The sequence below is a fragment of the Rhea americana genome, unplaced genomic scaffold (assembly GCF_003343005.1).
Source record: "Rhea americana isolate MKP2758 unplaced genomic scaffold, rheAme1 scaffold_43, whole genome shotgun sequence".
Taxonomy (NCBI): Eukaryota; Metazoa; Chordata; class Aves; order Rheiformes; family Rheidae; genus Rhea; species Rhea americana.
Window position 1 is genome coordinate 486,243 of NW_028186568.1, and position 24,724 is coordinate 510,966.

At 38.8% G+C, this 24,724-nt stretch overlaps 1 protein-coding gene across 1 annotated transcript; it reads right to left on the reverse strand.

The window, feature by feature from the left end:
• Positions 1 to 3,628: 3,628 nt before the first annotated feature.
• RNASET2 (ribonuclease T2) lies at positions 3,629 to 24,724 on the reverse strand. The gene is made up of 9 exons (XM_085315439.1): positions 24,624 to 24,724; positions 22,108 to 22,174; positions 18,086 to 18,141; positions 17,094 to 17,151; positions 16,150 to 16,220; positions 10,696 to 10,809; positions 8,493 to 8,538; positions 8,204 to 8,278; positions 3,629 to 5,972 (listed from the first exon to the last, which is right to left on the reverse strand). Exons 1-9 carry the CDS (start codon positions 24,710 to 24,712, stop codon positions 5,793 to 5,795), a joined length of 756 nt encoding a protein of 251 aa, XP_085171565.1. The 5' UTR covers positions 24,713 to 24,724; the 3' UTR covers positions 3,629 to 5,792.

Here is a 24,724-nt window from a genome sequence, read left to right on the forward strand (position 1 = left end):
GGTTTTATTTATCTTGTATCAAAACACTTAATCTCCAAAGCACAAGGATCTGAAATCTTTCCCAAATGCATTATATGTATCTGCTCTGAGTGATCTACGTTTCCCGCAGGCCCTTCCAGGCCCAGCTTCCGGCAGCCTTGTGAAGGAAGCTGCCTAAGCAGCAAAGCAGTCTGGATTTAGAAGAAATTTAGTATTGCTTGTCATTGATTGCTCCACTGCTGGAACGGTGACGTGCAAAGTCTTGACGTTCTCCCCCTGCATCATCAGTTTCACCATTAAGCAGCAATAACACCGCCAGCAGCGGCACTGCCCTTCTACAACAYTGGCTTGGTGGTGCTCGGAGCCAGATCCAACCAGAGCGCAGGTGCCTAAATCACAGCCCCAGGAGCACCGAGGTGCCAGGCTTAAGAATGTAACTCCCCAAATCCCCCTTCTTCACAGCAAGAGCCAGCATCTGCCTCTTTACTTTTATAGATATTTAAACTATTTACATTTGCTGGACTTAATCTGCAGTGTATTGACTGCCTCTTTGGGCAGCACACTCCTGCCACCTTTGTAAGATTTGTGAAAGACAGGGGCCTCCTTCCTCTTTTTCTTCCAATGGACAGCAGCTGAGGCAGGGACACAGGCACTCACCAGCCACCATAGGACCTGCATGGAGTGGGGACACTCCAGAGGCTTGTGTCACCTCCATCCCAGCCTGAGAGATAGGGCTGCATAACAGCTGGGTAATGGCAACAGGTAGCTGCCACCACTAGGAACTGAAAGGGAGACCTTCACTTGGCTCCTCCTATCTTTTGTCCTCTTTGGAGCAGATCAGCTGTCTGCTGGTGGGAAGAGTTGGGTCATCTTCACTTTGTATGTAGTCCTGAGTCATAACTTATCTTGCTAAGCTAGGAGGTTTGGGGGGCTGAGTTATGAAGCTGAGTGCCAGAGCAGGGCACCGAAACACCACATCTCTGTGTGCCTACAGATGTTACACTTTTGACTGGGTTGAATGTCTTAAGTATCTAAGTATCTGCCTGTGTTTGGGATTCACAGGCTACAGCCGTGCCTAAATCCCTTCTGGTGTCAATCTAATAGGCATGGACCTGGAGCTCACCTGGTGCTCCCAAACCACTCTGTGGCAGAAAGTGCCACAACTCTTACACTTGGAATCAAGTCTGTACTGAGGCAGATAAGGTGCCCGTGTTCCAGCCAAGCGGTCGGGYGGTATTTGTTTGGGAAGCAGGGTGTCTCTGTTCTTAGCCTACTGTGGCTCAAAACCACRTCCTCCACTTCCACAGGAGGCTGCCATGCTCATCTGCGAAACAACTCAGTGGTAGCTGCTTTTTGCAGCCCCCTAGTCCCAGTTCCCGCCTCCCGACTTGGCTGAAGCTGAGCCCCTACACAGCCCAGAAACATGCAGTAGAAAGAGCGAGAGAACAAGGAAAGAAGCTGCCGGTGGTCCAGGAAAGAGGGGCTCTACTTGGAAAGGGGACAGCCTGTGCGCTCTCCCTAGCCCAAGGAACACCTGGGCATTTTGCACGAGAGAGCACGTGAACACAGGATAGAAACGGGCTAAGGCCCTTTGTGGAATTTATGACTAGTGTTTTAAAGCACTGAGACTGTACAAACAACTCCCCCGTTGGGATTTCGTCAATTTACTTAATGATGCAGAAAAGAATAAAGCTCCCATCTTCTCCAGGCTGTGTCGAATCTTCAAGGCTGAGAGATTTAATTTTGTTCGAAGGAGCGGCCATATGCTTAAGGAAGTGAGTGACACTTTTCAGAGCTGGAGTGATTTTTAAAGCTCTCAATATCCACTTACTTTTTACCTCTAGTATTTAAATTGGGTTAATTCAACTTTTGAAATTACATACACTCTGATGAAAAGCAATTGCCAAGATTGGTAATTGGCTGTGAGYCATTATTAGAGGCAAATACAATACCTCAGGTATGTCCCTTAGAACAGGACTTGAGTCTATGAGGTTATTTTTCCACCCATTTTGACTTATTATTCATTTATCATTTATTCAGTAGCAGGTTGTTGCTTAGCATGCAGGTTTTGTTACAGCTCTCCCTTCCTCTCCCTTTCCCATTTCAGATTATACAGTTTCTCCGCCAAGTTTTAACATTTATCACCTCCCTCACATTCCTTGCATTTGAAAATTAAGTTGAAATATGCACGGAAGTTATGCTATCTACTCTGTCACAGAGGTTGGTACTTTCTGGCTCTTTTCTATATTTGCTGACTCTGTTTGGCAAGAGTCAGCTTTATCTTTGAGTATCTCACTGCCAAGTCTGTTAGTGGCTGTGTCACTTCCTTCTAAAGTATGTATTTGCACTTGTTTGCTTGGCTTAAATTAATATATTACACTTGAGAACTGCAGAGAACTGCAGTACAGTAGATTTTGTTTCCCTAAGCATTATTTGGCATTATAAAAGAATATATAATTTATACTGCAGTTAAGGGAATCCACCAGGCTATTGATTCAAGCTTCCATTAAACAAWTATCAGTATAAGAACCAGTAACTCTATTATTACTTCCTAGTTTGAGCTTTCCTTGCAACTGATAGGCAACTGTGAAGAGGACTGARGAATCGGAACATAACTGCAGAAAATCAGGCAAAACCAAATCACTTCTTTGACAGTAGAGTATGTGACTATGAATTTTATAGGATTTTTTCCTACTGCAACTTGCTCACCCAAGATGGCAATATTTACAGTGAGATTTTGAGACTTCTATTACTCTCATTCAGAACTGTTTGTAACAGAACCAGTGACTGGAAAGTGTCAACACCAAGTGGTCAGTGTCAACGTGTCAGGTCAAAGTGTCAACCGTGGTGTTTGTGAGATGTCTGATGGTACTTACCAACCTCAGTTCCCACTTCCTCACTGCTGATTAGCTTAACAAATGAGGATACAACACAGCAGCCTGAGAACTTTGAAAGGAAAAACAGAACAAGGGATTTCAAGGGATAAAAAAAAAATTCTAAGACATAAAAAAGTGTGATTTTGAGGAACAGATGACTCTTGTTTCTTTAAAAAGCTTAAATGGGAGTTATAAGTTAATGTTCATAATGGGCTTTCATAGAAAACTCAAGGAAGAATTTAATCATTTTTTTCAGTTCCATGCATTTAGCACAATGTTTAAATTCGGGCTTGCAACAGGTGATCAAAAAACTTTTTTTTTTTTTTTTTAAAAAAAAACAGCCTAAATAGAAGANAAAAAAAAACAGCCTAAATAGAAGAGCATGGAGTTAAAATACCTTTTTCTGAAGGTGATCAAAAAACTTCAAAAAAAAAAAAAAAACAGCCTAAATAGAAGAGCAGGGAGTCAAAATACTTAAGAAAATTTTTAAGTAGGACCCTAAAAGTAGCAGGCCATGTTTCTGTCATTTTATATATATATATATATATATATGTATATGTATATGTATACACACACGCACACACACATACATATACATACATATATATATACACACACACACACTGCCTGTGTGTGTGTGTGTCTGTGTACATACACACACACACACACAAATACACAAACATATACATACTCTTTTTTAGCTTTTGAGCACTGACAATTTCATAAACGATACCAGCACAGTTCCTGAATAAAGCAATTCAGTACTACTGCTCTTGGTTGAAAGCAGATGTGTTATTATATTCAATATACACACAAACATATATACATACATACTGAAATTTTAGAAAGTTCSCCTTTTATTATTAGAACATTACACRYGATTATTAAAATTAAYRCTGGAGAAACTATTGAATCATCACAACATTTCCAAAAGGCAACATATTTTTCTGGTTTCGCTGCCTCTCCCTGAAACATATCCAAAACAATACTGATAAGCAAGAGATTATTTCTGGTCTTTGATTCGACTGCGTGTGCTCAGGACGCACGCAGAGCTCCCAGCGAGCTCAGCGGGGGTGCTACAGACAGGGTCAACAGCATGAGTCAGCCTGTTACACTTCGAAAAAAAGATTTAAYGGGGAAATGCAGCCTTACCATCCGGAAGTCACTCGAAAACACTACTCAGATTTAATATAAACAAACAGCCCTTGAAGCCAGTTCACCCCAAAATACAAGCCTACTTAAAGTAGCGGTGAATTCACTGCTATACGTGCCAGGCACCACATGTTACATTCTCAGGCTTTTCCCTTCAAAATTCTCCATTTGTGACTGGTAAGATCAATTTCAAATACTTCCAATAAGACCCGAACGGCAGAGGGGGAAGAACAAGATATTCCTAACAACTGAGTTGATTTTAAAGGCTATATAGCATACTTTAAAAATACATTATGTTAGTATATTCCCCCTCTTAGGAGGGAAGATAAATTTAAAAAGAGAAGCACTTGCTCCCCTGAAAGGTACAACTGAGTGCAGAACACATTCCTTTACTGTAGTTCCTTTCCTTTCTTTCTTTCTTTCTTTTTCTTTTCTTTTTTTTTTTTTTAAGCAAGATCTCTGGGTTTCTCAAAACCTGACAGCATTCTGGAATGGCAATGTACCAGAGCCTTAAATGAATAGTGGTACAGAGAGAGTGGCACAGAAAATGGGTATATATGAATGGTTTCTAAAAGCAAGACAATATAGTAATTTTTGTTTCTAACACTGCATTTTGTGTTTTTCAAGTAATATTTTTCTAACAGATGGTTCCTTGAGCCACAATTTCTTTGAGACACAATTGGGACACTTGCATCAACACAGCTTTGCATAGTGGATGTTATCCAAATTTGGTCCTATCTAGAAACTTTTAGCTTTGCTGCACATTATTAATTGTTATTGCATAGAGATACACTATTGCCAACATTTCTTCTTTTCACTGAAAATCGCACAGTATTTACTGTTTTTCTTATAAAAAAGCTGTTTCTTGGAACCAAGCGATTATGTGAAAATCTTGTATTTTTAAATGAGTTTCAGACACTCATACCCATGTAGAAATGCTAAATGCTCAAATGGGATGAAAAATTAAGACTAAACACCATGTTTCTATGGCATAACATTATTTTCCTATACTAGCATGTAAGTTGTAAGATTGGTAGTTCTTTATGAGTGTATGGAGTTACTGAGACAAATTCAAGTCTACAGATAGGAGAGCCTGCAAATAAAAAGCTTCTTGGGGTCCTGAGAAAGGCACCCATAACCAGAGGTGCTAAAAGCTGGTGAATGTTATTTCATTCAGTAAGAAGCTGTGCAAAAGTTGTCATCTTCGGTCCTCAGTGACCTCTGAGTAAGAAAAGGTTTAATGCCTCGGAGGACATGTCCTCTGTTCAGTACTTCTGGAGAGCAATTTTACAGCAAGCAGTGGGTATTTGGTTTGGAAAAGGACTTCCAGGAAGGTCTTGAAGTTCTTCTGTATAACAATATTTTTTTCCCAATAAATTGTCATGTCACCTGAGAGAGCATCCTTTCGGAACAAAGGATGACTTAATCCCCCTGGTACACTGGCAAAAAATAGAAAAAAAAAGTGGCTAATGTGGCAGACTTAACTGCAAATGAAACTAAGAAGTCCTAGTTCTCTTTTGAACACTGATTAAACTGTAAATCAGATTCCAACTCCATCAATACCAGAACAATAATTCAAGACTTCAGCCAACTGTAGCTGATAATACAATGTGGATCTTCTCCTTTAACAGGAAAAGGAGCATATTCTGCCTCCAGTAGAAATCCTCATAGCATGCCCAACAGGTTTTGGTAATATTGCTAAGTCAAGACCACTTTCTAAGGTATAATGCTTAAAGGGCTTTTGTTTAAAAAGTTTTTCAAGCTCTTCTGGTTTCATTTGTGACCTCAGACCTGCAAAGGGTAGTAGGTAGGGAGAGCATCACTGCAGACAGACAACTCCCCCGTTCCAAGCTGTAAGTCAGCCTGCGTCCGCTCGGATCCACCCTTCGGTTCTGTGCAGTTTCTCAGCTCCAATTTTTTGGTGAAGCAGAATTCAATTTGGCCAATTGTTTGCGCTTTTTCACCCTAGAGACAGTAAGAATGAGATCAGCTTGCTGTGGAGAAGAAAATAAACTAATACTTCAGCTATATGTGCCTTAACTATAGTACACAGTAGTGCTTATTTGTAGGTGTGCCACTTGAAAAATGTAAGGGAGATACCGATAATAGAGGTAACCTCTCTGAACAGCTTAGAGCGCGCTTGTCTTTAAGGAGCGAGCACACAAGGAAACACATTCCGGCATCACAATTCAGTAATGTTCTGGGAAATCCGACTAGTAAGTCTCACTATGAAATGTTGCAACACAAATTGCATTTAGCAAGTCTGCCCAGTACTCAGAAGCTGTTCATCTTAATGATGCGCTCTGGCTGAATTCTAGGAATATTAAAGGAAAAGCATGATCTGGAAAGCCTCCTTTCATCAACCCTTCCATAGCAGGATGGGAACTGAGGCAAAGAAAATTCTCCAGAAATGAGAAAGGAAAAGTTTTACAGAAGCYTTCACTGAGAACACAAAAGCAGTCTGTCAAAAATAGCAGACGTCATTTTTGAACTGCAGGACAGATGAGGAAGAAATATGTTGGCCTTAAAAAATGAAAGTAAGGCACAGAAGCCATATGCAGGAAAGGAAATCATGAGAAAAACCCAAAGAATGGACAGATGTGACAAAGAAGTGCATACAAAAAACATTGTTTTTGCAACTGCTAAGCAGGACAAAATCTATGTACAAAAGAAAAGTAACACCTCAGGCAACTACAAGGCTGGATCTCTGAAAAGGSCCATCTTTAAATAACTGGAATGTCCTTTTTCCTCTCCAACATCCATTAGCTTCAGCTGTTAAGCACAGAAGACTCAAACTCTTAAATTACTTTCACATAATTTGAACTGTATCCCAATTATACTAAAAGCAATGGTAGGAATACGGTGAATATAAACAGAGCTAAAATYTGGGTTTTGTGTTAGGTTTATATTTCTTCAATATCAAGAGATGGGTGAGTATGCAACTGACATTCCTCCCATATTCTTTTGGCGCTTAACTATCCAAATATACATTTTTAATTAGTTTTAACCAATAATTTTTTCACACAAAGCAATATTTGAGTATAAAAGCCTCAGAGCATCACTAAAGCAAATGAACTGACAACATAAGAGCTATTAAACACCAACAGCAACTGTATCTTGGCAAATTTTCTTAAAACTGCCATCTGTGTATTCGCAATAACTCTCTAAAATGTTTTGCAGTAAACCGCTTTTATCAGCCGGAGACAGTAAGAGCCCCTTGTACGAGGAAGATCTACCTTCTCTTAAAAAAAATGAGTGCTACACAGCCTACCCGTGTAACTGTCTCGAGTATTATTTTTTCTCCCTCAAAGGCGCTTTGGGTTCAGTGGACCTGTAGGTTATGTGGACCTGTATTTTTGGCAGGGGCACACTGTCTCTGTGTACCATGTTTTCCACTGCATTGTGGCTTACAGCCCAGTCACAGGCAAGGAAAGGTGAGGGAGATGGAAGTTTTAGACAATGTTGCTGGAAAGAAAAGAGTATGGTATGGTCATCTTGAGCTACACTGAAGCTCAAAATACCTTTTTATATGTCCTCAAGTAGGGTTTTGGAGAACAGCCTCAGAGACAACTTCTGAATTGCTTTATTACTGAGGGCTTCTTTTCACTCAGTAACTTCTTCAAGCAAAATATATGAACAATTCCCAGTGAAGGAAAGACAACCACCACTTTGATGGGTAGCACATTTGTCAAGGCTTGCAGTCACAGGCTCCTTTCTGATCTTGGATGATAGTCTTAGTAACTTTCCTTAAGGGGATTAAGGTCTAGCAGGAGGAGCAGAGTACTCAACTACAGCCTCGCCTCTAGCCTGATCATTACAGCATTCACCCAAAAGCTGCAAAAGAGATGAAGGTTCAAGTCCTTTGAGATGAAGAAGGCTTTCAAATCCAGTGCGCCCATTTTCTGGGCAAGCATACTAACAAGGTTATTAGATGAAGAGTGGACRCTTCCTTCATTAGTCATATTTATGCATCAAAAAAAGGTTCCAGCAAGTGTAACATAAGCTATGCCGATGCATAACTCGACTCTAATAACTCAGCAATATCTAATTTGCAAAGAACAGGCAGACCTAAGTTTCCACATGCTTAACATCTGTTACTCTTTTTTTTTTGCTTTTGTTATTTGGTAAATAAGGTACATTTTTAAGAAAAGGGGGTTTTGTTATTGTAGGTTTTTATTATTATTATTATTATTTACCTCTTCTGGAGGAAGACATTGGATCTTTTGTGTTACACCATAAAAACTTGTGAGAGCTTCTTTTATGGCAGTCATCTGAAAAATTAAAAAGCTCAGATAAATTAAGAAGTCACCACTAGCACTTCTTCTGACAGTTCCCACATTTGCAATTTAACAAAAACTCTTAGATAAAGAACAACTCTGAAGAGCTATACAATAAAAAGAGATCACTTCCTCTTTAGAAATGACTTGACTTCTGCAGAGAAAAGTACATACACATGAACTTGTTTTATAAAAGATTGCCTCTTACCTGGTAATACGTACTGCCTGGCTTTATCCCAGCTTTCAAGAGACAACTGAAACAAAGACAAAACACTGTCCATGATTCCTATATGCAAATATAACTTTGTAAATACTAGGCAAAGGGACAGACTTAGTGAGAACTTGGCAAGCACTGCAATGAGGGAGAGCAAGGGAAGCTTGTTTTGCACCCTCTGCCTGGCCTAGGTGAGGCTCTCTTTTCAGAGATGCCTCCCTGCTACCCTACTTGGCAGGGTCACCAAGAACTCCCTACCCTACCTATTCAGCAGAGCTGGAAGAGGCAAGTCTTCAAACGTAGCTAGGGAGAGGAAAATACTGTTTTCATTTGCTGCATCTTCCTAATGCTCTGTAGAGTGCCAGGTAGGAGACAGAGTTTAATAGCCTCCTTTTCCCCGAGCAGGAAAAGGTATATGGTATGCAGATCTCAATCAGCATTATCAGTGCCATGGCAGAAACATTTTCATGATCCTTTAGTAAAAAGGTTTTTGAAGAGAAACACTGCTCATATAAGAGAAACAAGGTAACTCTCCAGAATATGTAGCCTATCTTCTCTATTTCTCTAGACCTGATCTTGAGGAAAGCACAAGCTTTAATATGCCAGCAAGACTCAGGACCYAAGAGGTGCTTAAGGAGTTAAGTCCCAGCTTCCTCAGTAAGAACTGGGAATGTTCAGTACCTCTCAGGATTTAATCCAGCGAATGCAAATAATGCTCAGCCCATCCATAATCAGGTTCTGCGCAGTGGAGATTTAACCCAGTTAACTACAGGTCTGTGTGTTTGTCATAGTCATTTGACACTGGATAAAAGCAGGGCAGTAAACAGGATTCTGTCATTCTTACAACAGTCTGTATGATGTCTTCTTTTTAATAATTTCTTTTTGGAGACCAAGTTTTAATCACCATAACACTACCCTTTTCTCATGAAAAAATATAAACAAAGTAGAGACAGAACATTAGCAGTCTTTATTCTGTTCAGTGAAGATTAATTAATTATGTTCACTTTTGCAATGAAGAATGTGCTATGAGCAATTAACTTCAACAAGTTTTCAATCTCTTTCAGTGTTACATATGCTGATATAGAGTCACATAGTTGGTCACTGCACCATCTGTAAAATGTTTTAGTCACACCATCACAGCTACTTAGGCAATTGACTTATCAGACATTAATTTTAATAGTACATACAACTCTTAAGTGCTGTACCTAGAAAAATCTGATTAAGATTCTACAAAAACATGATGGAGGTTGGCATAAAGACATATTTCCTTTTCACATATGCAAAGTGAGTAAGACTTTGATAAGACATTGTTTGGACAAGGCTGTGATAGAACATGAGCTGTTTTTTCCTTTTTTTTTTTTTTTTTTTTTTTTTTAGCATACACAATTCTAGATAAATATGGAAAACCTATCTTTTCCTCCTCTTAGGTACTGTCTTCTTCTACAGAAAGCCAATTCATGATCTACAAATTCAAGACCAATGTTTCCCTCACTGCGAAGTACTGATCAAGAAAGGACTCTTGGACTTTTGGCACTCATCTGCAGTCTCAACGTATAAACAGTGCTCAGACAAGTCAAAACATGATCATCATGTTTTTGTATCTGGAATTGCCAGAGTTTTGGAACCACCAGGAAGAATCAGCTCCTAAGCAAAAAGCCATTATGCTACATCAACATTCTTTTGCACTTTTGAAAGRACAGCAGAGGATTTATGCACCAGTTAAATTTCATCCTTTAGAGCCATCTTCTGTTGTTGTTAAATCTCAGCCTATTCCAGACTGTTCAATACAGTTTTGTATGTGGCWTGTTCTTTTCTTTGAGCAAAGCACTGTCTTTTTTAAGTGTTTGGGCCTCAGTGTGACTCAGAAATTTGTGAGTATTGTCACTTAATTTAGAAGTCTGCAGGTACTGGAGCTTTTTGTTAGATATATCTGATAAAGGTCTTCAAAATTTACTGTCTCACATTGTCTAAAAAGATGTTGTGAAGTATGCTGCTGGYTCCCCAGGCTCCAAAGTAGCCAGAAGTGTGCTTGTCAGTATCAGGCAATCCTACCTCTGAAATCCATTATTAAAAATAACTTATGCTAATGCTCACTTCTCCTCTGTTATCAGGTTTTCAGACTTTTTTTTTAAGTTAGGTTGGAAACTTTTAGACATTGATTGAAACAGGAGACAGACCAAGGAGTTTATTTATGCACCTGTTAAGATCAATGTGGTGGTAGAGTTCCAAGGCTTTACCAAAATACTTCTTCTGAGAATTAAGGATCTGAAGCGTAGCTGCACAAGTTCCATGCTTCTCCCACTCATGTTTCCTATAGATGGGAAGAAAAATTCATGTTTTAGAAAACATAATTTGCAGAGATATGGCCTGTGCAAGCTAGCCAATGTGCTTCAATTGAGTAACTGAAAGGCTATTTATGTACACAAAAAACACTGCACATGCAAAAAGCAAAACCAAAAAAGATCACTACCAATTCAGTTGCTTCAAGACACTTATTTTTTTCTATTAGAAGTGTTTTCCAAGAGATTTTAGACCTAGGAGGACAGTAGGGAAGAAGCCTAAGTCGTCCCTCATTATGGTTTGTAACATCAGACTAAGAGATAATTCTTTCAAGAAAGTAAGTCTTATTAAAAGTTGCCCTTAACATTTGACAGTTGCATGAGAGAGACTGTTCAAATTAATGTAATAGTGGAAAAGAAAGGAGAGGATGGTTCAATTGATAGGATATTATTATGGGCCTGGAACATCCAGAATCAATATTCTGTTTTGCAGTAAGTTTTGTGTATGTAGGCAAAAAGTCACTTATTTATAGTTCAGCACTCCACCCATAAAGGATCACATCCTTTTTTCCCCTCTATATCTTCACAAGAAGATAGATATCTTCTTAAGGCTGAAGACTGCAAGGTGAGGAGATACGTAATGATGTGTGAAATCATTACTTCACACTTAAGCTAAGAGAATTCTGTGACACAAGAGCATGACAACACTTTATCAAGCCAAGAGGATTGCTCAGGTGCTTCTTTAGACTAAGCCCAAACTGTATCATTTTTTTCGAGCTGTCTCCTTCTGAATCAGCTTATTTTTTTAATAGTTGAAAGAAGGAATTTATGAAATAAATACGTATCACACTCATGTGATACAAAGTTACTGTATTACTAAGAGATGTTTGGAGGTAAGAATTTGCCAGAAAAGTACATATTTCTAACCTTTATTTGTATAATTCCTAATGGAATTTTTATGCTACCTGAACTTCAAAACACTGAAAATTTTTCAGAACTGAAGAATCTGACCCTTATTTTGGGTGGATCCCTGAAACTGCACAAACTGCTAACACAGAACTGTTGCCTCAGGTTTCACTTCGGCCCCTTGCTGTATCTAGACAGGCCTGTTCTGAAGTCTTGCATCTATTGCACTATCAGATCTACCAATGCCATGGAACAGAGTGCAAAAGAAAACAATTTGTGCAGTATTATGACAGATGTGAGTTCATATATGACAGAAAAAACAGGGCAAAGCTCCAAAGACACTCCTATGAATTCTGAAGTCTACTGACAGACTAAGCAATTGTCAATACGAACATCTGTTGTTTTATTTCAGGGTTTCTTTTCAGATTTTCATGAGTCACTGGTGTTAAATAAGTGTCAGTTAGCAGACATGCACAAAAAGTTATCATCTAATCACAGATATCTGCCCCTACCAGGGCATTCTCTGACATTATGATGTCTTAATACTTCATGGAGAAGCAAAGAAGCACAAGGCCAATTATTTTTCACCTGAAAGCATGCCTTTGAGTTGTCCATTTATAATGAAAACTAAGAATTCTTCTTAACGAATTAAAGCACTTTATGTAAGTTATCCTTGGAACTAGAGAAACTGAAACACTACGTTTGAACAGAAAATGAATAAAGCAATTGTAGGTTCAAGAGATTTGAAGWAGGAGTTACTGGAAGATTTTCACTATATGTTCACAAATTCGGCCTTGTGAAGTGTTCTGCTCTTGGCTGTAACACATCTAATGTGAATCTGACTTCTTTGTTTGGGACACAAGCAGGGATGAAACAGTTTTGATTGCAGTACTCACCTGGTAATCCTTTTACCTTTATGTTACAGAACTACCAAAACTATGCAACAAGTTTTAACTGGAACACGTCTGGTTCAAATGCAAGAATAGACTATATGTCCAGTGAACTGTCTACTGCCTGGAAAACTCCACTTCTAAGCTGTCCAAACAGCAGATTTCCTGACAAGGTACTTGAAATTACTGATGAGAAAGGAAAGTACAATTTTACAGAAGATGAAAACTCTTTTAGAGGCAAAATTGGCAAGAGATATAGGACAGTTATCTTGGAGCAGAGCAAACAGTCAAATCCAAAAGGCAACTGGAACAGCAAGAAGCTGGGGGCAAGGATTTGCATGTTGGACGCCAATATATTTCAAAGATTATACACATGTATGTGTGTAACTAAGGATAAAACATCCATCTTTTCGGTTCCCATCTTTTGCAGGCTTTCCATAGCACTTGCATTTAATTTTCCTGCTGTTTCCAGGAAGAAGGCAGCCACAGAGGGCAACAGATCTTACGATGCTTTAGAAGCATGTTACTGCCGACATGCCACTGCTATTGGAGAGGTCTGGTCCAGCTAGGACTGACTGCAGGGCCCAAGCAATGGGACTGTGGGGTTCCCAAAATGAAAAGTCACAGAGCTATCAACAGACAGTGCCGATGCTTCACCAGCTGCAGAAAGCCAAAAGCAGACACAGCCCAAGTTTTCAAATCAGTACTGTGAACTTTCAGAATGGAGRGCTAACTCAGAATCACTTCAAAACAACTACAGCAACTTCAAGGTGAAACTTCCTTTGACAGTATGACTTGATTTTTGCAGCAGAGCCATGTGAAAAAGCGGAGTGATGAATATGCACTCAATTCTGACTGTAAAGCACATGCATATGAAATTTCACCTTCACCTCTTCCACTTCAATGCAGACTGAAGTGGTTAGGAAACGGAGGAACTGTAGGTTCCAGGGAAGAAGAAGAAGAATTTGTGTTCAGAAATCAAAAGAATTAATGCCTCAGTGTTATTCAAGTCCTTCATGTGGGCCACAATAAGACAAGGTCCTTTCACTTAAGACTCAGCTCATGCTTGTGTGGTATGTGGATAAAGAACATAGCTTACTGTTTTCAGAAAGACCATCCACCCTTCTGCACCGCTCATATTCATAAGCAAGGCAGCAGTGCAGAGCACATATGCTAGTGAAGAACTTTGCTGGACATTTTCCCTCCTTGTAGGACAAAAGTATGTTGGCAAGCACACAGGAGTGGGACTTAYCACATTCAATTGGGTTCTACTGTATAATTTGTCTAGCTCCACCATTTTCTCTATACAACAGTTAAGAATAAGCGCTACGCTTGCATTGCTCAAGGCTGAGTTCTACAAACAAAGTCTTAAGTAAAAAAGTCCTTTGCAAAAATGCAAAGGAAATGCAAAGGAATGAAACTGGTAGAGTTCAGCTCTGTGGAAAGGAACTTGAAACTCATTTGCTTCCTGTTGTGTACACCAAGGACTGAGTTTCCCCAAGCACTAACTCATGTAGATGTGGCAGACAAAGTTGGAAGCATATCACGTGGGTCTGAGGATTGCAGAAACCACCCAGCTTGAAAACTGGCTTATTTTTAGGGTAGGAAGAAAGATCTGCAAACCTACAGTAGTGCTACCCACAAAATGCAGAAAATTTGGGACACCCAGCTGTCCTATGGGCTAAAGTCTGAGGATTCCTTCCACCAGATCACATATGTAAGCTGATCCTGAAGGGAGTTCTCTTGGTCTGAAATTGTGATATGGTCCAAAAGATTATTAATCTAGAACTTCTTTAAAAGTGATGCTTTCAGTTTATAAATCTTGAGATATAAAGTACCCATATACCTTTCTCCTGTATTAATGCATTCTGTCCTATACAGCTCAAACTCCTGGGTGGCGACTGTCACAGTCTGTATGTTAACAAGGTAAGCAGTGTTTTTAACTGAAATAGAAGTACAACTGGATTTTACTGACTTTAAGTTGGCTCAAGAGTTTTCATTTACAGAATCTGCAATTAGGGCTGCCAGTTACAGAGTACTTTTCACCTTACTGAAAGGGACTGAATTGCTTTGCCAGTCGATTAGTTACAATGTGATAATCTGTTTTGTATTGCTTTTATACTAATGATGTTTCCAGGTATTGAAATAAATGCTGTTAGTTAGCCTTGAACTGACAGGAAAAAGAGTTTGATTGTATTTGCTCATACCTGCTGCCTACCAAAATATCTCCATTAGTAAAACAAGGACTGCTATGCATATATTTCAGGTTAAATCACTTGTTTTCAGGAACWGGTGGTCACAGCATGTAGCAGTGCTAGTTCTAGGAGACACTTCCCTTATTCTAATTACAGAAACAGTTTAAATTGGTGCAAAATGGTGCTACAACTCAAAAAGGCTCAGTCACGCTCTCCCTGGGACAGAGAGATAGTACAGTGCAAGAATAAAGGAGTAGAAGGAGAAATACCTGCAAGTGCTTTTGACAGGATTACAGGTTTAGGCCGTCATAAGGCACCTGTGGAACAGGTTTAAGACTCTGAGGACTAGGACCTTTTGTAGAGTAAGGACAAGACTAAAAGAGACAGTCACTCCCATCAAGGTTTTTCCCAGTGATACTGGAAGGAAATAGTCATCCAAAGGAAAGCTCCCCAGCCACTGAATTAACTGAATAGCTGGGAGAGTTTTAGATGTTACTGCCCCTAGCTATACACTCTGCTTATTATCTGATGTTACTGCTTTCACAGTACATCTGGAAGAACAAATTGCATACCCATACCTTAGCCAATGCCAGCTCACAAAGCAACAAATTAACTTCTTTTAGTTTAAAATAATGCACTCAAACCAAAGCTGGTGCAAACACAAATAATATCCACTACTCGCTTCTCTTCAGTCCAAGTGCCTGATTACTCAGAAAGAAACAGAAGCTTGGAGAAGAAGGAGAAGAGGACCGTTGTCAGGAGAGATCAGAATCTCCTTCTCCCTTCCGATTAGCCTGACAAGTAGATCTCTTGGCAAATGCCCACCTGATCTGGGTTTTGGCAGCTAGAAAAATAAACAGTAAGAGAAAAGCCTGCAGAAAAGTAACTAGGATCATCCAGTCCATCTTATTTTTCCATTCTCTCCTTTGTGAGGAAGCCAGAAGAAAAGTTTCCAAAGCCCAGCAGCACAGTGAGGCTGAGTAAAGAGGCCACAAAGCTGTTCTTGCAGCTAGTTGTGACGTCCCAGGAGTGCTTCTGCCATTCAGATTTGAATGTGTCAACAGCAGCTGCTGCTTCTCCTTGGGGACAAAGAGAGCACTTTCTCTCCCTCTCTCCAAGTTCTACTTCTCAGGAAGCTCTGCAATAGCCCTCTCTTTARCAGCCACTTTTTGCAAGCGTTCCAGCAAGAAAAAAGGTTTTGTTTTGTTTTAATAAGACTGAGAAGTCAAGGGGTACTTTCAGTGGTGTCCAGGAGGCTGCTTCTCAGGCACGTGCTCCTCTCTGGATCCAGCGTACACATCYCACCTGAAGAATTCCCAAGTCTATATATACTTTTTGTAAAACAATAGCCAAAATACGATGTAGTTTTGTTTCAACTCACCAGAACTGAGTGCGATTCAGAGACGAATGAAGCACATCAGGCCAATAGTGTCTCATGTCTGACAAAAGATCCTAAAAATAACAGAAATAAGGAAAAGCTTTTCAGCTCTGCAGGTGCTATTTCTTACATAATTTACATCAATTGATGATTTACATCATATTTTCTAAAACAGAAGTCTCATCTTTCAGTATCCCTGACAGAAATATTTAGGTAGAAATAGGTAGGTGCAAATACCTAAATATCTCAAACAATGTATTAAAATACTGATCCTGTTTCCTTCAACTGTCCTGCAGAAATTGTGCAGTCATGGAGCTTTTCACATTTGTAGACTCAACTCCCATATCTCTGTTTATAAAACAGCTGAATAAAATGTAGAATTATTCCTTTTTATTTTGGAAGACGACGATGCACTGCAGTTTCCACTCTTTCTTATCTGTGCCTATGCCTGGAGATATTGGAGAGGACTTTCATTTCTCTTAGCAGCTGCAGCAGAGGAAAAGGGCTTAAAACAGCTGATGCTCAGTAACAGCCCTGGGAGAAGACATACAAAATGTACTCTGAATYAGGTCCTATTTTATGAGTTCTGGTTTTCCAGCAGAAAATGATTTGCAAAGAACATGAATTAACTGTAACCTTTTTTGCAGGTACTTGTTTTCATTGCAGACCTGCAGCCTATGTTCTCTAAATTTTTTCAGCAGAAAGTGGCTGAACATGTCAAACCATATGTCTACAAAATGAAATACAAAGGGCTGCTGATCATCAGAGGCACTACAGGCTTCAAGTAATACCAGAAGCACATATTGAATGTTTGGAGCCTTTAAAAGAACATAGCTGTCAGTAAACTGCTTTAGGAGTAATATGAGTTACAGACTTTGCATACAGGATGTGCAGAAGTAATTGCACTCAGCCCCACTCCGTATGACTGTTTTGATTTAAATAAATACCTTAATCTCAGTGACATTGAAGTGCCATGTCCTATTACATTCTTCAGCATTTTTAGGCCTAGGGRAGAAAAATAAAAGTGAAAGAATGAYGYCTCGCAACTCAGTATGRTTGGTGAAAACGTATCATTAGCCTAAATTTTAAACATGCAGGATTATAACTGGAAATTTGATATAAAAAAATGCAAGAAACCTTTCAGCATCTACAGTGTTTTACARCTAAAAATTTGAGACATTAATCACAGCCAGAATGTTCCCCAAAGAACAGAGGCTTTGCTARGCAATCCAGTCACTCACATCCTGGGTAAAGGACATACAGCGGAGAGCRGTGATATGGGAGGGTCTTGCACATAATCCCACTACTGAAGTTGACCTCCCCAACCACTGCACCTCGTGACAACTCTGCAAGTCTCACCTAAACACCACTGAAATCTAGTTGTAATGCTGCCACCTGTCCAGGGCACAGAGATCACCTACCTCCTCTATTGAGTTTTTCTCCTCATTCGTCATTACGAAAACCTTTCAAACTGCTGCCATTCATACCAGTTCCTGCAAGCTGATTTTTTGGAAGCAAATACATTTTCTTATGCCTTTACAATATTTGTGCTAAGACTCTTAAAGTCACAGGCAGTCATGAGTTCTGGACTCACAGTAGGTACTAACAAGTTCTGCGTACTCAGAGAAAGAAAGAGGGGAAAACATACTTCCTTTTCTGTTTAACAAAATCAGTGATTTTATAAAGAGATGKATACGTAAAATGCTTACGTGGCAACAGGATTTTAGGTGCTCAGTGAGTCATGAGTTATACAGGAATGTTTTTCAGTTTTTGTAACAAAATRCAGGTTTTTGATTTCCAACAGAATGAGGGCTTTGTTTCAAGCAATCATAAGATAGAACAGATTGACTGAGCCCTCAACAGAGAAAGYATTAAATATTCTAGTGCAAAACTTCATTTTTTCCCCCTAAGTTGAACTAAAAGCACTCTATGATCATACCATAGACCATGGATTGTCCAGTACTCTGGAGGGTCTTGACAATCATTAGCATTCATCTGTGGAAAAGAAGAATATGGGGTATTTATTGTGAGTGTCCAGGGGCAATGGTTTAGTGAGAAAATAAGAGCTCAAGGTACCAGTGAAAAAACGAGAGCTCTGACTTGCCCCAGAATTGGTGAACTTCAGTTACTTGAAGCTGTCATGGATCGTCCCACTCACTTGAGATCAACTGGCACTAAGGTTTTGAAGCACATTAAGTGAATACCAGAAGCCATTCTGAATGGACATGGTAAAAATAAGCCAAAGGTCAGGTTCTGAGTTAATAGAAAATAGCCTGATCCATGCTACAYGAATGCATTTAAATCTACATTTATCTTATGATATTATGCCTGCCAGTATTAAGTGTTTTTCTCAGCATCATACTTGAAGCTGAAAAGCAGAGACTCCCCTCTGCAATTCYCCTCTCCCAAATACTCTGTAGTTCTCCCCTCTCATCCCACTTCTCCCTTGGGTTGAAGCTAATCACTCACTGTGGCTCAAATTTAGAAAACTGCTGAAAAAAAATCTGGAAAGATGGAAATAAAACAAATTCATTTTTTGTTGAATACTTTTCTCTAGCAGAAGCTGGTAAGTTCAAACCTTTCATGTGTTTAGCACAACAAAAGACAAAGACCCACAAAAATACCTAAAGGAGAAGTTATTCATAAGGAAGTTGGTTTCATTAGACCACAGACTACAAAACTGGAGCTAGAAATAGTCTCACCAGAAAATTCACCCTGGAAATAGAAATTACCTCTTTATATTTACTAAAAAAACATGGTTTCTCATGGAAGTAGGTTTGAAAGTACTTTCTTGCTTCATGTTGAGTCTTCCAGAGATGGAAGACTTAGCTTAGTCTTCCTGCAAACAAATGTTTGATGGAAACATTTACAAGGATAGCAAAGATGACATATTGTCTCTCATTCAATACAAGGTTAAAGAAGACACTAAGAGTTATCTTAGAAGTTATATTAGCATTCAGGAAAAAGTTTTTTCTTTCATTCCAAAACAGTGTATGTCAAGAGCTGGACTCACTTAGAAATAGCTTAGAAAAACACAACCATGAAAGCAATAAAGGTATCCTATAATATAAGCCACTTTCTGATCTGATGCTAGATGCGACTGTTTTACTGCCCACACCTTAGTCCCTTTAATTCTTTCTGTATTATGTGACTACTATTTTTATCAAAATAAAACAAAGCAGTGTTTCTATTCTTCCTTTAAGGCTTTACTATGGAAGTATTACCAGAGCCTGAGCTTAGGAGAATCCTTGATCTCATTTAAATAAAATAAAATAATCTGCGGCCTACCACTACATTCAAACTTGAACATGGGCTGGTCTGTTCACCAGGCTCTTCTGTTGTCCTTTCCTTGATCCCTCCATCTGATCAGCATCTACGTGCAGCACAAAGCAGACCGCAGCAGGGCTTGCAAGCCATTTCCARATCATCCTTCCCATTCTCACCAGTGCAGGAACTGAACAGCCTACACACTTGCATCTGATTTTCCCCATTTCACACACCTACTATACTCCTGCAAGGAGCACCTACAGAAATTTTTCTCTTTTTACAATCTCCAAGACACAATAGCTGCAATAATAAAATTTTCCCCTTTATTGGTTCTTGAATTAAAGATCTTCACAACTCCAAGAGGAAAAGTCCCTCTTTTTGCCTTTGAATTGTTACTATTTCCATCTAACAGGATTCATATTTATTTGTGAGAAGAAAATTCAAGTCTGACCCTATCAAAGTATTTTTCATTTCTATCAGAAGTGAAATTGTTAGGGAAAGCAGAAGGGTTGAGGTAGTTCTATCCACCTACCTCATGTAACGAGTTATCATTCATATAAACACTCCRCAAAGGCCAACTAATGGGACTTTAACAAAAATTAAACACATGAAGTTTAATAAATTTCACTATAGGCAATTTAATAAGGGGTTGTTAAACTCATCCAAGCTCAATTCACAGACCTTGAATGATGATGTCTTTTACAATGACATAGTCACTTACAAGATACTGGAATTCATAGTTACTTCATGATGAGGAAGACCATCTCTCTCTCTCCTTTACTTTCTTACTATAGTAGCCACTAGTTCTAGTCCTAGAATCTCCTTCAGGACACTCATTAGTTAACCAAGTTTTATTTTAATAGGACAGTTTAGAAGATATAATTATAAAAYATGTACCTCCTAGTTTAACCATGCAGAACACAGTAAGCAACTAAAGAAAAAAAATAGCTGAACACAGTTCCTTATAGCTTAAAGGACAGGAAGAGCTTATAGATATATATTCTCAAATTTCTGGCACGTGAACTGTGTCCATTAATTTTAAAAATGAAGTTGCATTTCTTTTCCTTTGAAAGCCTGAAAGTCTTCCCCCCACCCTCCTTGCCCCAGATATCCAAAACAGGTAGGAATTAAGATGTGGTCATCCACACACCTACAGTATGCAGCAAACTGCCCAGTACATAATCAGATTCCTTTACACAGGAAGTATAAAYGCTAATAAGTACTTGCATAAAACAGTTTTGCAAAGCATGGCTTTGTAGTTTGCTTTATCCAGCTATTTTTCTTTTCAATATGGTCAGCAGTTTTAAATTGAAGAATGACATTTAAAGTATTTTCTCATTGAAATAAAATAACAATCATACATGAATCATATATAAATACACTGAAGATGCAGAAGAATCTACATATTAAAAAAATAATAAATAAAAGCCCATAGCTGAACTTTGGAAGTCTTCTTAAGTTAACATACAATGTTAATAAATAGGAAGTTGGTACAGGAGTAGAGCTGAAAAATCTGTTTCTTCGTKTGACTCAGTGATGTGAAAAGGTACAAAAAAATCACTTAACGTGATATTAATTTCTGTTTTTCTTCACTCATTTGGGATGTTTCTGTCCATCTTCTACTACAGAATATCATAAGGAACTAAGATAAAGTGTAAGAAAATCTACATTCTTTGATACTTGAWATCTTCACTTATGCACTGCAGTGTCTTCCCTTTAAGATTATAAGGGTTATTCATCTAGTTATCAACAGTATCACCCTAGAACTAAGAGTAGTAGCCAGCACTACCATATCATAGGAAAAAGTGGAGYTTTGGGGGACAGTTTGCCACTTTTATTCATATAAGTAGGGGTTTGCCACGGCTTTCARCTCTGAATGTCCAATTATGCCAGGCAAAACAAACTGCAAAACATCAACAACTCTGCCAGTCTGCAACAGCGGTGTTTGCTCAACACAAAATCAGATATGAAGTACATCAAATCTCCTTTCCTCCCCCTCAAAAACAGAACAAAAAGACAGAGCAGTGGCTGCTCCTTGGCCTGCGTTAGTCCTTCACCTTGGAGTTCGCTCTTGAGCACCCCCCAACACTCATTTAACTAATCCAGAGCGCACCTACTTCTAAACAAAAATTGTTAGCAATATGTAAGTTTTGCAGCTACAGCTTGTATACATAGTTCCAGAAAAAGGAATTAGAAATAAAGAAGTACCTATAGCACAAAAGTAAGATTCTATTATTACATATCAATAAAAAAGCCTAAATGTCCCAGAAGTGGGATATTTTGGCTCCAGAGAGCAAGCATTTGCCCAAGACCGAAGTTCCCTTTACTACTCACAGGATCCTTCATCCTTGTGCCAATAAATCTGATCACATTTCCCTTTTTAAGGTAGAATATATTTTTAACTTAGCTCATTTCAAGTATTCAAGGTTTTCAAGTATTTCCTGTGTAAGAAGAAAGTTCTCTTTATCAGATGGTAATAGGTATTTATTAGCAAAAGGAACATAAAAATTGCATCCCTTAGTGCTAGTGCTACATRAAGTTGGACCAAGATCAACCAATGCCTTTATAGATAAAAGGGTGTAAACAGAATTAAACACCTAACGGGCTTGGTTCATTCTGTTTTCAAATACATAATACCCAGTTTCCAAAGCTCCCTTTGTCAGGATAAAGGAAAACAAAAATCAAAAATCTCACCTTGCATACAGTCACTGGCCAATGATGAGCAAGATACAGCTTTTCCCAGCTATGGGGGTGACTGTCACTGGAGAAAGAAAAATAAATCTCTTTTTCTCAAGCATTTTAAAAAGAACGTCACCTCCAGCTAGCAGCACAATGCTTACTTCTGTAACACATTGATTTTACAGTTGGTTACTGTTTCTAGTTTCTATTGTGGTATTTGAGAATTACAAGCACAGCAGGAACAAACCATAACAAATCACAGAGAGGATTACATATTTAGAAACTTGCAAATACCCCCTTATTGTTAAASAAATTTCCTTTATAGCATCCTATCTCCATACATTTGCTGCTTCTTAAAATATAGAAAAAGCATTGTTCTGTTTTATATTTAGGAGAGTATTTGCTATCAAGCTCTTATAACARTAAACAAGATGTCTTTGCTTAGTATGTCAAGAATCTTTTAATTCTGCTTGATGAGTATATCAGCCGAAAAGGAAGYATACAGCATGCTTGGAACTACAGGTACTCCTAAACAGAGACTGCAARCAAGCAAAAGCAATGTAGTTGACACTGCAGGAGGTGCAATTTGATCAGACTAGTGTCACTAGCCTTTCAGGCCAAAAAAAATTAAGGAAAGTAAAATGCAGGGCGCTAAGCAAACATAAACCTCCAAAAATGCTTAGTTTATTTCACAGATATTTACTGCAAACACTGCATTTTTAAACACTTTAAGTAATTTTTAAATATTTAATAATCAAAATGTGGCAGTTTTATGGTTTTCTGAAAAAGAGCTAAAGAAGGAATAACCTGTATTTTAAAAAAACACAGGTGTTTCAAAGCTTCTTAGAATAAAGATGTGTGTAATTCACAGTGGCACCACTACCACCTTATTATTACACAGAGCAAAAAGTTTAAAACTTTTAAGTAGTGCGGGAATCCTAAATCACCTCTTTGGCACTTCTGCAGAGGCATTTTCATTTTCCAACAGTTCTGAGCAGTCCTCATCTGGATATACTAGAAGTGACAAAAAAAYCCCTGTTGCTTCATAAAGTATGACACACATACGAAGCTAGGAAGCAACCACATTAAATAAGTAAGTAGAACAGCAAGCGTAACCTCATCAAAAACAAGAACAAGACTGGAACTTGCTCAGGCTGACAGCACCACGCACAGAACTGTCAGGAAGCTGGTAACCAAGCGGTCACACGTCCTTTTTGTACCTAGTGCAGGTTTAATAAAAAAATAAAAAAACACACAATCACATGAGAAAGCTAATTATTCCTAACTTCACCTAGGGGTAGTCTCAAGTTATATCGCATTTCAGTCTTTTCTCTGGTTTTGCTAGTTCGCAATTTGCCATGCTGTCTCTTAACAACTCACATTTATCTGTGGTTTTTAAATAATTTAGCTAGGCATATCTGGAACAAATCAGGCACAGCCACAATGAAAATCATTAACATTTCTAACTGATCTTTGCTGCTGCTGTGGAAACCTGMAGAGAAGAATTGCATAGTATTATACAGTAGTTGATTTCCTTGCTTAAAAAAAGTCTTTGATTAAAAAAAATCAAATTTTCCAAATTTTATTGGGTAGAAATAGAACAGAGAAAGGATTTACGTTACCAAAAGAAARTAGGTTTTAGGATCTAAAGCACATAACTGTAATCCAAAGAAAGCCATGTTAAATACCTGCCCAGCTTCGGGGATATCTCTCTTTTTTTGATCTAACAGCTATCCTGCCTTGTGCAGTTCAACACTGTGCCTCTATTTAAAGCAGCCTCTGCACCAACAGGCCAGGCCACAACCAAAGTCCTGGCGATCCAAAAAACCTCGGCGTCAGCAGAAGGTTGCGTTTTACCCATTACGCAAAGTTCAGCACTGATCTGAGCACCCTTAGCTATTTCCCTGCCAAAGCATGGAAAGAAGGAGAAAAGTTTATCTCCTAACATAAACCAACGGACATCTGAGCATTGACCAGGGAAGCAGGGTTTTGGAGCCTGGGTGGCCCCGCAGCCCCGTGGCATGCAAGACCACATCTTGCCAAGTGCAGCAACCGCCAGAAGGCTGCCCRCTACTCAGCCAGCCATAGCTGGGATGCTGTAGAGAAAGGAATGTAAAGTTAAAGGTGCTGAGAAAACGGCAACCAAAAAGCAGCAGGGGTACACAGTGTAACACAATTCACGTCAGAGGGGCGATTCCAGGCCTTTTTCATTTCTCTCCAAATTATTTCTGATTTCTGTCCAGTTACTGCATTGTGACTCTGAACGATTCATCTAAAGCAAGACCATAAAATTTGTAAATTCAAAAGACAATTTTTCCTGCCTTCTCTTAAGCATGAACACCCCCTCCCCTCCTCCAGCAATGCAGGTACATCATTTTACCAGTTCCTAAGGAAAGGAAAACACACAAAAAATATAACATAGTAGAGCAAAAATTACTCTGATTAAAAATTCAACTATGATGCAAAAATCTGTGCTCTGCATTTAAGAAGTAACCAAGATGTCAGAGACTTCTTTTGAACCTTCAACTTACCTTAGAAGGAATTTATCTGAAGCACACCCACAACACAACGCCATAGAAAAACAACCCAGAATCCAATAGTGCAGCTTAGCTGGCTTCATTTTGTTAATCAA